Source organism: Rhinopithecus bieti, unplaced genomic scaffold (assembly GCF_001698545.2).
Source record: "Rhinopithecus bieti isolate Rb0 unplaced genomic scaffold, ASM169854v2 scaffold_2723, whole genome shotgun sequence".
Lineage (NCBI taxonomy): Eukaryota > Metazoa > Chordata > Mammalia > Primates > Cercopithecidae > Rhinopithecus > Rhinopithecus bieti.
The window spans coordinates 3,812,663-3,825,722 of record NW_016804119.1 but is presented as its reverse complement, the minus strand read 5'-3'; the positions used below and the strand labels follow the sequence as shown (position 1 = coordinate 3,825,722).

Below are 13,060 nucleotides of genomic sequence, written 5' to 3'. Positions count from 1 at the left end.
ACTAAAAATTCAAAAAATTAGCCGGGCGTGGCGGCAGGCACCTGTAGTCCCAGCTACTTGGGAGGCTGAGGCAGGAGAATGGCATGAACCCAGGGGGCGAAGCTTGCAGTGAGCTGAGATGGCACCACTGCACTCCAGCCTGGGTGACACAGCAAGACTCCGTCTCAGAAAAACAAACAAACAACAACAACAACAACAAAAACACAGCTAACCAAAGCCAGATACAAGGCATTTATTTACAATAATACACAGACTTTATGAAAAACTTTGTGTCAGGGCCTTTGTTAGCTGTTTTATAGCTGACAAAGCTGTATGTTAGCTGTATGCTTTCTTTGACCTTTCACATTAATCTGGTTAGATGGAAATTATTTCCCTGCCTTACAGAGCAGGGAGATAAAGTGACTTGCTCGGTAACTGGCATAGATAGAGTTGAACTCAGTTCTCTTGGACAGAAGTCCTGTGATCTGCCATATATACTAAGGAATTTATATAGTCCATTGACAACAAAAGTATTAATATTAAAAAAAATTGGACACAGTGCTATGGGCTAAGTTGTTCCCTTCTAAAATTCATATGTTGGAAGTCTTAAATCTCAATATCTCAGAAGGTTACTGTATTTGGAGGGTCTTTAAATAGTTAATTTATTTAAATTAGGTCATAGAGAAGCCCTAATCCAATATGACTAGTGTCTTTATAAGAAGAGAAGATTAGGACATAAACACACTCAGAGGTAAGACCATGTGAAGACACAAGAGAGGCCTTGGAAGGAACCAACCCTGATAACACCTTGTTCTCAGACCTCTAACATGTAAAACTATAAGAAAATAAATTTCTGTGTTTACATCACTCAGTCTGTGGTACGTTGCTGTGGCAGCCCTAGTAACCAATATACTGAGAGGTACCATGTTGTCTCCAATCAAGGTTATGGCTTTGGACAATTCCTCACTTGCGTATCTTGATTTCTGAGTATTCAGTGTTGGTGACCTCTGGTTTCTGAAGATGCACCTTGTGGAAACGTAGGAAAGCATAGTGGAGCTCCTGCTCATCTCCTGAGATGGGGTCAGCCTCAGCAGGGTGGTCTGAAACCATGCCTCTCTGGAACTGGTGCTGATGACTCTGAATGGAAGAAAAGAAAAGATTCAGGGCTGGACAATAGGTTCTCAAAGACAGCAGCCAATGATCGGAAAAGGAGTAGAACTGATGGAACTTTATTATTTATCCATTCATTTATTATTTTATTTTATTTTTGAGACGGGGTCTCGCTCTGTTGTCCAGGTTGGAGTGCAGTGGCATGATCACGGCTCAGGCAGCCTCGAACACCTGGGTTCGAATGATCCTCCTGCTTCAGCCTCCCGTGTAGCTGGGACTACAGGCATGCACCACACCTGGCTAATCTTTGTAGAGATGGAGTTTCACCATGTTGCCCAGGCTGGTCTTGAACCCCTGGGCTCAAGGAATTCACCCACCTTGGCTTCCCAAAGTGCTGGGATTACAAGCATGAGCCACCATGTCCACCGCATTCATTTATTTATTATTTAATAATTAAGATTGGCCAGCCCTTAGTGAGTGTTTACATTAATCAGTCATATTCTATTCTCCAAAAAATGCTTTGGAGTGGATTCCATGATGACATTCATCTTATAAACAGGAACACTGAGGCTGAGAGAGGCTTCACATATTGCCTAAAGACACACATCTATACACATGCAACACTGAGCAGGACTCGGAACCAGCTTATTGTGTGGGTCATGTGACATGTGCTATCCGTTAAGCCATGAAGAAAGCAAATTATGGCACAATTCAGGAAACATGAACCCACATAAATGAGAAAGAACCAGTGCAAGAACTCTGGCAAATCTAAAACCCAGAGTGTCTTCTTACCTCATAATGACCACACTAGTTCCCCAGCAAAAGTTCTTAACCAGGATGAAATGGCTAAAATAACAGACAAAAAAATTCAGAATCTGGATGACAATCAAGATTATTGAGATTCAGGAGAAAGTAGAAACCCATTCCAGGGAATCAAAGGAATCCAGTCAAACAACTGAAGAGATAAAAGATGAAATAGCCATCTTAAGAAAGAACCACACTGAGCTGATAGAGCTGAATAACTCACTATAAAAATTTCATAACACAATCAGAAGTATTAACAGCAGAATAAACCAAGCTGAAGAAAGAATATCAGAGCCCAAAGATGGTTCTTCAAATTAACTCAGGCAGACAAAAATAAAGAACAAAGAATTTTAAAAATGAACAAAACCTCCAAAAGATGTGGGATTACGTAAAGAGACCAAATCTACAACTCACTGGCATCCCTGAAAGAGAAGGAGAGAGAGCAAGCAACTTGAACAACATATTGGAGGATATTGTCCACAAAAATGTCCCCAGCCTCTCTAGAGAGGTCAGCATGCACATTCAGGAAATTCAGAGAACCTCGTTAAGATGATATATAAGACAATCATCCCCAAGACACACAGTCATCAGGTTCTCCAAGATCAATGCCAAAGAAAAAATATTACAGGCAGCTAGAGAGGAGAGACGAGTCATGTACAAAGATTATCCCATCAGGCTAATAAAGGACCTTTTCAGAGAACCTCGTTAAGATGATATATAAGACAATCATCCCCAAGACACACAGTCATCAGGTTCTCCAAGATCAATGCCAAAGAAAAAATATTACAGGCAGCTAGAGAGGAGAGACGAGTCATGTACAAAGATTATCCCATCAGGCTAATAAAGGACCTTTTAGCAGAAAGATTGCAAGCCAGAAGAGATTGGTGGCCTATATTCAGGATCCTTAAATAAAAGAAATTCCTATCAAGAATTTCATACCCAACCAAACTAAGTTTCATAAGAGAAGGGAAATAAAATCCTTTTCATCCCAAGCAAATGCAAAGGGAATTAATTACCACCATATGTGCTTTACAAGAGGTCCTTAAGATAGTGCCAAACGTGAACACAAAAACATTTACCTGCCACCACAAAAACACACTTAAGTACATAGACCATTGACACTATACAGCAAATACAAAAATCAAGTCTGCATAACCACAACCTAACAACATGATGTCAGGATCTAATCCTCACATATCAATATTAACCTTGAATATAAATGAACTAAAAACCCAAATTAAAAGGCATAGAGTGGCAAGTTGGACAAAGAAGCAAGACCCAACTGTATTTTATCTTCAGCAGACCCATCTCACATGCAATTACACCTATAGGTTCAAAGCAGAGAGATGGAAACAGACCTATCAAGCAAATGGAAACAGGGGTTGCTATTCTTATTTCATACAAAACTTATTTTAAAGCAACAATGATCAAAAAGGACAAAGAAGGGCATTACATAATGATAGAGGGTTCAATTCAAGAAGAAGACTCAACTCTCTTAAGTATATATGTACCAAACACTGGAGCACCCAGATTCATAAAGCAAGTTCTTAGAGACTTACAAAGAAATTCAGATAACCACACAATAATAGTGGGAAACTTCAACACTGATGTATTGAACAGATCATCCAAGCATAATACTAACAAAGATATTCAGAACCTAAACTTGACACTTGAGCAAATGGATCTAACAGACATCTGTACAACCCTCCACCAAACAAAGTCAGAATACACATTCTCCTCATCAGCACATGGCACATACTTGACCATAAAGCAAGTCTCAACAAATTTAAAAAAAAGAAGAAAACAAATCATACCAGCTACACTCTCAGCCCACAGCACAATAAAAATGGAAATCAATACCAAGAAGATCTCTCAAAACCATACGACTAAATGGAAATCAAATAATCTGCCACTGAATGACTTTTGAGTAAACAATGAAATTAAGGCAGAAATCAAGAAATTGTTTGAAATAAATGAAAACAAAGATACAACATATCAGAATCTTTGGAACACAACTAAAGCAGTATTAAGAGGAAAGTTTTCAGCACTAAATGTCCACGTGAAATAGTTACATATATCTAACAAATTAGCAACCTAAGGTCACACCTAGAGGAACTTGAAAAACAAGAGCAAACCAACCCCAAAGCTAGCAGAAGAAGAGAAGTAACCAAAATTAGAGCTGAACTGAACAAAATGGAGGTGAGAAAAAACATACAAAAGATTTTTTCAAAACCAAAAGTTGGTTTTCTGAAAGAATAAATAAGACTGATAGACCACTATCTGGATAATAAAAAAGGAAGAATATCCAAATATACACAATCAGAAATGACGAAGGGGACATTACCACCAACCTCACAAAAATACAAAAGAAGAAAAAACCCTCAGAGACTATTATGAACACCTCTATGGCCGCAAACTAGAAAACTTAGAAGAAATGAACAAATTCCTGGAAACATATTATAAAACCTCCCAAGATTAAACCAGGAAGAAATTGAAATCCCAAACAGTTAAGTAATGAGTTCTGAAATTGAATCAGTGGTAGGAAAACCCACCAACCAGAAGAAGTCCTAAACCAGATGGATTCACAGCTGAATGCTACCAGATGTATAAAGAAGAGCTGGTACCAGTCCTACTAAAACTATTTCAAACAATCAAGAAGGAAGGACTCCTTCCTAACTAATTTTATGAGGCCAGCATCATTCTGATACTAAAATCTGGCAGAGACAATGAAAAGGAAAACTTCAGGACAATAGCGCTAATGAACATACATGCAAAAATCCTCAGCAAAATACTAGCAAACCAATTCCAGCAGCACATCAAAAAGCTAATCCACCACAATCAAGTAGGTTTTATTCCTGGGATTAAAGGTTGGTTTAACATTTGCAAATCAATAAATATGATTTATCACGTAAACAGAACTAAAATCAAAACCGCGTGATCATCTCAATAGATGCAGAGAAGGCTTTTGATAGAATTCAATATCCCTCCATGTTAAAAACCTTGAACAAGCTAAGCATCAAAGGTACATACCTCAAAATGATAAGAGCCATCTATGACAAACCCGCAGCTAACATCATACTAAATGGGCAAAAGCTGGAAGCATTCCCCTTGAGAACTGGAACAATACAAGATGCCCTCTCTCACCATTCCTCTTGAACACAGTACTGAAAGTCCTAGCCAGAGCAATAATGCGAGAGAAAGAAAAGACATTCAAATGGGAAGAGAGGAAGTCAGACTGTCTCTGCAGAAGATGTGATTCTATATCTAGAAAATTTCATAGTCTTTGCTCAAAGGTTCCTAGATCTGATAAACAACTTTAGCAAAGTTTCAGGATACAAAATCAATGTACAAAACTCAGCAACATTTCTATACACCAGTAACATCAAAGATGAGAACCAAACCAAGAATGCAATTCCATCACAATAGCTACAAAAGAATAAAATGCCTAGAAATAGAGCTAACCAACCACGGAGGTGAAAGATCTCTAAAAAAAGAATTACAAAACACTGTTGAAAGAAGTCAGAGACAACACAAACAAATGGAAAAACATTCCATGCTCATGGATAGGAAGAATTGGTATTATTAAAATGACCATACTGTCCAAAGCAATTTACAGATTCAATGCTATTCCTATTAAACTACCAATGACATTTTTCACAGAACTAATAAAAACCACTCTAAAATTCATTTGGAATAAAAAAAGAACATGAATAGCCAAAGCAACCCAAAACAAAAAGAACAAAGCGGGAAGCATCACGTTACCTGATTTCAAACAATGCTACAAGGCTACGATAACTAAAACAGCAAGATACTTGTGCAGAAAGACACATAGAACAATGGAACAGTTTAGAGAACCCAGAAATAATGCCGCACACTTACAACTATCTGATCTTTGACAAAGCTGACAATAACAAGCAGTGAGGAAAGGACTTCCTATTCAACAAATGGTGCTGGGATAACTAGCTGGTCATATGCAGAAGATCAAAATTGTACTTCCAGCTTTCACCATATAAAAAAAACAAAAACTCAAGATGAACCAAAACCTTAGATGTAACATGTAAAATATTAAAAACTCTAGAAGAAAACCAAGGAAACACCATTCTGGACATTGGCCCTGGGAAAGATTGCATGGCCAAGACTCCAAAAGCGGTTTCCACAAAAACAAAAATTGACAAGTGGGACCTAATTAAACTAAAGATCAGGGTTAAGAGGAAAGCTTCTTCCACACAGCAAAAGAAATTATCAGCAGAATAAACAGACAACTTACAGAACGGGAGAAAATATTTACAGACTACATACATCTAACAAATGTCTAATATCCGGAGTCTATAAGGAGTTTAAACAAATTAACGAGCAAAAAACAAACAACTCCTTTAAAAAGTGGCAAAGGATATGAACAGACACTTCTCAAAAGAAGACTTTCGGCTGGGCGCGGTGGCTCAAGCCTGTAATCCCAGCACTTTGGGAGGCCGAGACGGGCGGATCACGAGGACAGGAGATCGAGACCATCCTGGCTAACGCGGTGAAACCCCGTCTCTACTAAAAACTACAAAAAAAACTAGCCGGGCGAGGTGGCGGCGCCTGTAGTCCCAGCTACCCGGGAGGTTGAGGCAGGAGAATGGCGTGAACCCGGGAGGCGGAGCTTGCAGTGAGCTGAGATCCGGCCACAGCACTCCAGCCCGGGCGACAGAGCGAGACTCCGTCTCAAAAAAAAAAAAAAAAAAAAAAGAAGACTTTCATATGGCCAACAAGTAAAAAAAAGAAATGTTCAATAACACTAATCATTGGGGAAATGCAAATCAAAACCACAATGAAATACCACCTCACGCATGTCAGAATGGCTATTACTAAAAAAAGTGAAAAAATAACAGATGTTGGCAAGGTTGTAGAGAAAAAGGAACACTTATACACTGCTAGTGGGAATGTAAGTTAGTTGAGCCACTGTGGAAAACAGTCTGGAGATTTCGCAAAGACTTTAAAATAGAATTACCCTTCAACCCAGCAATCCCATTACTGGGTATATACCCAAAGGAATATAAATTATTCTATCTTAAAAACACATGCATGCATTTGTTCATTATAGCACTATTCACAATAGCAAAGACATAGAATCAACCTAGATACCCACAGATGGTGGGCTGGATAAAGAAAATGTGGTACATAGACACCATGGAATACTATGCAGCCATAAAAAAGAATGAGCTCATGTCCTTTGCAGCAACATGGATAGAGCTGGAGACCATTATCCTAAGCAAATTAACACAGGAACAGAAAACCAAATACTGTATGTTCTCATTTAAATGTGGGAGTTAAACATTGAGCACACATAGACACAAAGAAGGGGACAATAGACACTAGGACCTACTTGAGGGTGGAGAGTGGGAGGAGGGTGAGAATTGAAAAACAACCTATTGGGTGTTATGTTGATTACCTGGGTGACAAAATTATCTGTACAGCAAACTCCCATAACATGCAAATCAACTATAACCGTGGATGTATCTATTTCCTCTTGCAGCTCTGTTGGTTTTTGTTCATTTATTTTGATAAATAATGCTCTGTTATTGAGTGCATATACATTTAATATATTTATATATTTAATGAAGTCATAGGAGCCAGTTACATAAAGTATTGTGTGATTCCATTTTCATGAAGTTCCAGAATGGACGAAACTAATAGATAGTGATGGGGTCATAAAAGTGATTGCTGGAAATGAGACATTGACTGGGAAAGAAAATGAGACAACTTGGAGGGATGATGAAAAGATTCCCTATCTAAAGTGGAGACAAGGTTATAGTTTGTGTACATTTGCTCAAACTAATTTAACTGGATACTTAAAATGTGTGCTTTCTATTATACGTAAAGTATGCCTCCTCCATAATGTCATAAAGTTGACATTAAGTAAACACTGTAGTTGATGTGAAAAATGCAATATAATGGTGATGAGCAGTAATGACTTCGGGTTGATTTGGACTGTCTACTATAGGGCTTGTATCTACCACATTCTTTGTACTTAATGCACCTGACACAGACTAAGTTTTGTTCATTTCTTTTTCTCAATAATCAATGCCGTAAGAAAAGGCTAATATTCCAGGAAATATGATAATCTGATATATGAGGAGCATAAATATCCCCAACAAATTAGCTGGAGTACATATTTCATCAGAACTATTAGATTCAGTTCCACATGTGACTATTTTAAATTATTGACATCAATGCTTTTTAAATTATTACTGAATCAAAACTTTAAAATAGTCACATGTGGAACTGCAGGGAATGTCAGGTGTTAATGAAGAAATGCCTCAGGGTCCTTACGTAGGGCAGCATTCAAAAGGGGCAATGCTGAGTGGAAATTAAGGTCTCTATCACTCACCCTGGAGCCTAAGAGCATGAGTGGAAATTAAGGTCTCTATCACTCACCCTGGAGCCTAAGAGCATGACAGGGTTCATATCGTCCATGTTTTGCACTGGCTGGGCTGCTTTCTTCCTTCTGGTCTTCACTCTGAGGGAACAGCACCAAGCCTTTCAGCCTGGTTATTTGGAGCCTCTTTCCCCAAAAAAGAACCATCTCCCCACTCCCTATGGAGAGTACAGAAGTAATGAAGAGGTCCAGGTGATCCCACAAGCCCAAGAGTTGGACCACGGTTTCAAAGAGACCTCATGCTTGGCTCAGCTGGTCAACGGGGTAATTCATACCACCACTACCCTCCCTTTCCTCACTCTCGACTTTCCCAAGCACCCCATTTTCCTCCACTTGGGTTTTCTGAGATTCTGCCACCTGCGTGCCCTTCCCACATCAAGTCTTTCTGTGCCTCCCTGGAGCCCACTCTCACCTGAAGATGAAGCAAACACAGAGGAAAACCAGGGCTGTGGTGCCAGCTCCCCAGACTGCTCCCAGGACACCACCAACCCCGCCTTCTGGTTTCCCTATAATTTGAATTCTGAGTGAACTCCAGTTCCAATTCCAGTACATCCTCCCAACAGCCATTCCTCTCCACCTTCCACTACTGTGACCACCCCCAATCCAGGACTCAGTCACTCACCATTTCACTGCCCTGTGAACCCGGAAACAGTCTCTTCTCTCTCCATGACTCCCCCTTCCCCCAACTGCAAGACTGAGGACGTTGTGCCCCCAGCCACTCTGGTCTGGGCCTTGGAAACATCTTCTCCAAGCTTCATTTCTCTGGAGCAGTTAGGGTTAAATTATGTCTCCCCACAATTCCTATTTTGAAGTCCTAACTCCCAGCACCTCAGAGCATGACCTGATTTGGAGAAGGGTCATAGCTGATGTAATTAGTTATAATGAAGTCATCCTGGATCAGGGTGAGCCCTAATCCAATATGACTATTGTCCTTATAAAAAGGGGGAGATGTGGGTTGGGTGCGGTGGTTCACACCTGTAATTCCATCACTTTGGGAGGCTGAGGCAGGCAGATCACGAGGTCAGGAGATTGAGACCATCCTGGCCAACATGGTGAAACCCCATCTTTACTCAAAATATAAAAATTAGCTGGGCATGGTGGTGGGCGCCCATAGTCCCAGCTACTCTGGAGGCTGAGGCAGGAGAATCGCTTGAACCTGGGAGGTGGAGGTTGCATATGTCAGATTATCACGTTGCAGTGAGCCAAGGTTGCACCATTGCATTCCAGCCTAGCAACAGAGTGAGACTTCCTCTCAAAAAAAAAAAAAAAAAAAGGAAAATGTGGACACAGACGCACATGTGGACACAGACACCACCATGTGAAGATTAAGTCAGAGGTCGAGGCAATGCTCCTTCAAACCAAGGAACACCAAAGACTCCCAGGAAACCACCAGAAGCCAGGGAAGGAGCATGGAAGAGATTCTCCCTCACAGCCTCAAAAGGAACCAATTTTAACACCGTGCATGATCTTGGACTTCTGACCTTGAGAACCGTGAGACAATACATCCCTATTGTTTAAGTCATGCACTTTGAAGTACTTTGGTATGGCGGTCCTAGCAAACTCCTACAAGAACCCAGGCTTCTCTTCCCCCAGCTGTCACCACTTAGCAGACTCCTGACCTGGCAGCAGCTGGGACAGAGCTGCTCTGGGATGTTCTGGGCCTCAAAGCTGAGCCTGAGACTTGTGCTGAATCCCTGGCAGAGGCTCAGGGATCTGTTGGCCAAGGGACCGACAGGTCGGGGGTGACTGTGAAGGAGCCATGGCTGCTGTTCCCATTCCTTCAGCATCCCCTCCCCAAGCTGCCAGTGCAGGGAGGAGCCGCTGCAGTGTGGACTCTAAGCCTCCCAGAGGCAGCAGGGTCCCAGCAGTTGTGAGGGGTCTGGGGAGGGAGGACAGGACTCAGCAGGGGCCTCTTCTTTGAATACTAGGGAGTTCTCGCCCAGCTGCCCACACTCTCGCGCACCTGCCCACACTCACATTGCACAAAGAGACTCAGAGAGATTTGCAGGGAGCCCAGAGGGTGCTGAGCGCGGCAGGTGAAACCTCCTTCTTCTGCAGACCCTACTTGAGACAGCTCCAGGACCCCGGTATTGGAGATGGGTGTGGCGTTCGGGACAGGGAAGCCCTGAAACCAGCTCAGGTGCGCAGGGGGGTTGCCGTCAGCATCACAGAGCAGCCGCAGAGCCTGGCCCTCCAGGACAGGGAGGGACGAGGTGTTTTGCAGGATGTTGAGGGCTTTGGAGAGAGAGGTGCAGAGAGTGAGAGATGGAGTGTAGGGGCAAGTCACTGGTGTCCCTCTCCTCCTGTGGGGTCCACACTAGCTCTAAGGAGGAGACTAGTAAAGTGGGGGCCTCAGGCCTTCAGAAAAGCCCAGACCATTTCCCTGGAGCAGCCCAGGTTGCCCTGTAGAGCGTGGAGCAGGGTCTGGGGACAGCATCGTGGCAAACAAGTGCCATTCCTGGACCACGGAGATGCCTGCGGCAGTAGGAAAATAAGCAGCTTCAGAGAGAAGGGGAAGTGCGAGGGGTGCGGCAGCTCCTGTGGATGAGGTGACAAAGGCTGGGGGTGAGCAAAGATTCAGTTCAGGGCTTTGAAGGCTATGGAGGCCTTAGTCCTGGCTTCTCATATTGATCCCCGTTAGTCCCCACTCTGCTTCCACCCAGCCCTGGAGAGAACAGAACAGGCTGGTTCCTACCTGTGCTGTTTCCTTGGAAGATGCTGACAGTCACTTTCTGTGGAGCATCTGGGGTGGAAAGAGGTGGCAGCCTCAACATCCCTGAAGAGGAATGGTAGGCATGGGGCCTTCCCCTCAGGAGCCATGAAAACAGGGAAGGGAGCTCTCCTCTTTGGCCACCAGGTCCCCAGCTTTAAGCTCTGGCTCAGCCCTGCCCTGTCCCCCCACACCCTCAGGGACCTGGGGGTCCTGGCCCAGCACTCACAGGAGACATTGAGCTGGATGGTTCTCTCCATGGTCACACCGACTCCAGGGAACGTCACCTGACAGGTGAGGTTGGTGCTGTGGTCCTGGGGCCGTGGGGTGATCGTGAGCACCGAGGACTGGGTGGTCCTGGGGCCCAGGGAGGTGGGGGCAGCTGACATCCAGGAGAAGATGGGGGGCGTCCCCTGCTCACAGGCCCAGGGCACAGAGCAGGTCAGGGTCCTGGAACAGCCGGACTCCAGGGTCCCTGGGATGGAGATGTTGGGCCTGTGGGTCAGGGCTGGTGAGGAGACGGGGATGCAGGATCAGGATGGGGGTATGAGGTTTCACCCAGAGGGAAGTTCAGTCCCTGGTCCAACTCCTCCCCTGAGCCCAACAGGCTTAATTCTACCCACCTCCCAGGACGGGAGTCCTGTCCCAGCCCTGCCCTACAGCCCCCATGACCTTCCCCTGATGGCCAGTCCTGGAGGTGGTTCCTTACCCATCACACTCACAGAGAGCTTGGAAGACATAGAAGATGTATAACCAGATGTCCATTTCCGCTTCAACCTAAAGAAGTATACAGCACTGTCCCTCCTCCGGGCATCTCTGATGCTCAGGGAGCAGTTCTTACTGCTGAGATCCCAGAGGAGGTGGAATCGGCCCCGGGTCTCCTCCTGCACTTCTTCATCTGGGTCATTTGTGGCCACTGGAACATCAGCCCCTTCCAAGTACCAGTAGCCATAATATTTGTACCAGGATGAATAGGGACCGGGAAATCTGCAGGGTAGGAGAACGCACAGACCCTCCGGCACCGTCAAGGACTCTGGTCCCTCCAGCTGGAATCTCCACTCCTCAGCCAGGGCCTCTATGGAGACACGAGGGTCAGCTCCGCCCAGCCCCACGGCCCCTCTCCCCCGGCCCACTCACCTGCCCACAGCAGGAGCAGCAGCAGCGGTAGCATCTCTGAGGCGGAGGCTTCCTGGGCTCCCTGCGTGAGCAGAGAATGGGAAGGGAGTGGAGGGGAAGGACTGCGGGGAGGAACGGGTGTCTGGGGAGGAGCGCGTGATCTTGGCGATTCACAGAAGAGGAACTGCGAAGCCACAGGCCGTCGGAGCTCCACTCCCTCTGCACAGAGCAGACGGAAACCTTGCGACCCAGAGACCACGGAGACCTGCTCAAATGAGAGCAGAGGAGCAGAGACTGCGTCCCGCCTCCCACCTCGGGGCTTCCTGCGAGCACCAGAGCCTGGACCAGGGCCTCCGGGGGCATCTGAGGAATGGGGCACCCGTGTCTAAGGCCCTCCTACTCTGAAGTGCTTTTCTGTGCCCCACTGTTTACACCTGGGAGCTGGTCACTGCTGGCCTCAGAGAGTCACAGCCTCATCACAAGCCATGAGAAAGTCAGTCCTGCAGGACATAGGATTCTGTAGGGTCTGTGGGAGTGTTTGGGGCAGTGAAAGGAAGAAGTGTCTCAGGTGCAGTGTGTGTGGTAGCCACTCATTCATTCACTCATTCATTCATTCACATAGTGAACATCTGTATGTAGACGGGGCTGGAGAAGAGATGCCAGGGACCTGGTCCCTACCCTTGAGATGATCCCCATCCATAGCCTCCCATCCTCAGCACACACCCACATCATCTAGCTTTAGAGCTGTGGACACTGGTGAGTTTGCCATGTGTCACAGTAGAATGCTGGATATTTTTTAAAACGTTGAGTATGGAGGTTTTTCCTTGACAGCCAGTATGCTTACAAAATTTCAATGACATCTCCAAAATAAGAACCATGCAGCACTTCATGTAAACCAAAAAGGAGGACACCTATTTTGTGAA

The 13,060-nt window shown here is 44.4% G+C and overlaps 1 protein-coding gene across 3 annotated transcripts; it reads right to left on the bottom strand.

Moving 5' to 3' along the window:
- Nucleotides 1–208: 208 nt before the first annotated feature.
- SIGLEC6 (sialic acid binding Ig like lectin 6) lies at nucleotides 209–12,383 on the bottom strand. Of its 3 annotated transcripts, XM_017865219.1 has the most exons (8): nucleotides 12,159–12,383; nucleotides 11,731–12,096; nucleotides 11,251–11,529; nucleotides 11,007–11,054; nucleotides 10,289–10,546; nucleotides 8,724–8,817; nucleotides 8,311–8,392; nucleotides 209–1,116 (listed from the first exon to the last, which is right to left on the bottom strand). In XM_017865219.1, exons 1-8 carry the CDS (start codon nucleotides 12,190–12,192, stop codon nucleotides 943–945), a joined length of 1,335 nt encoding a protein of 444 aa, XP_017720708.1. In that variant the 5' UTR covers nucleotides 12,193–12,383; the 3' UTR covers nucleotides 209–942. The 3 variants fall into 3 exon arrangements, with proteins under 3 accessions (XP_017720708.1, XP_017720693.1, XP_017720698.1); XM_017865204.1 differs by lacking the exons at nucleotides 8,311–8,392; nucleotides 8,724–8,817 and having other exon boundaries at nucleotides 12,159–12,374; XM_017865209.1 differs by lacking the exons at nucleotides 8,311–8,392; nucleotides 8,724–8,817 and having other exon boundaries at nucleotides 11,251–11,496; nucleotides 12,159–12,374.
- Between the last annotated feature and the right edge of the window lie 677 nt (nucleotides 12,384–13,060).